The following is a 293-nucleotide window of genomic DNA, read 5'->3' as shown; positions in this document are numbered from 1 at the left end:
TGCTCCCCCCTCTCCAGGTCAGGATGGGACCCCTTGGCCTGTCCTGCGTGGGACGGCTCCCACCGTCCTCGGACAGAGCCTCGTCCTGGGCCAGGCTGGAAGCTCCCTGCCCTGGTCCCAGATCGGACCCAGCATCCAGGACCAGTGCAGGACAGGACCCACCATCCCAGCCCCAGAGCTTTGTCCCAGGCCCACACTCACTCTGCCAGGGCGGTCGCGCCGTTGATGCCGAAGGCCACGGGGATGGCGAGCAAGGAGGGGGCGAGCACACCCGGCACGGTGGGGAGCTGCAT

At 68.9% G+C, this 293-nt stretch overlaps 1 protein-coding gene across 1 annotated transcript in view; it reads right to left on the bottom strand.

Annotated features, from left to right (window-relative positions):
* TM6SF2 (transmembrane 6 superfamily member 2) overlaps positions 1-293 on the bottom strand; it is a gene marked incomplete at its 3' end in the record, with an annotated part of 3,385 nt that extends 3,092 nt beyond the window's left edge. Inside the window, exon 1 of the mRNA XM_009697925.1 lies at positions 202-293. Coding sequence (XP_009696227.1) covers positions 202-293 — 92 coding nt within the window. The remainder of the gene's footprint in view (positions 1-201) is intronic.

The sequence above is a fragment of the Cariama cristata genome, unplaced genomic scaffold, assembly GCF_000690535.1.
Source record: "Cariama cristata isolate BGI_N322 unplaced genomic scaffold, ASM69053v1 scaffold23673, whole genome shotgun sequence".
In the NCBI taxonomy this organism is placed as follows: domain Eukaryota; kingdom Metazoa; phylum Chordata; class Aves; order Cariamiformes; family Cariamidae; genus Cariama; species Cariama cristata.
The sequence above is the reverse complement of the archived record's forward strand: the minus strand, read 5'-3'. Positions and strand labels throughout refer to the sequence as shown.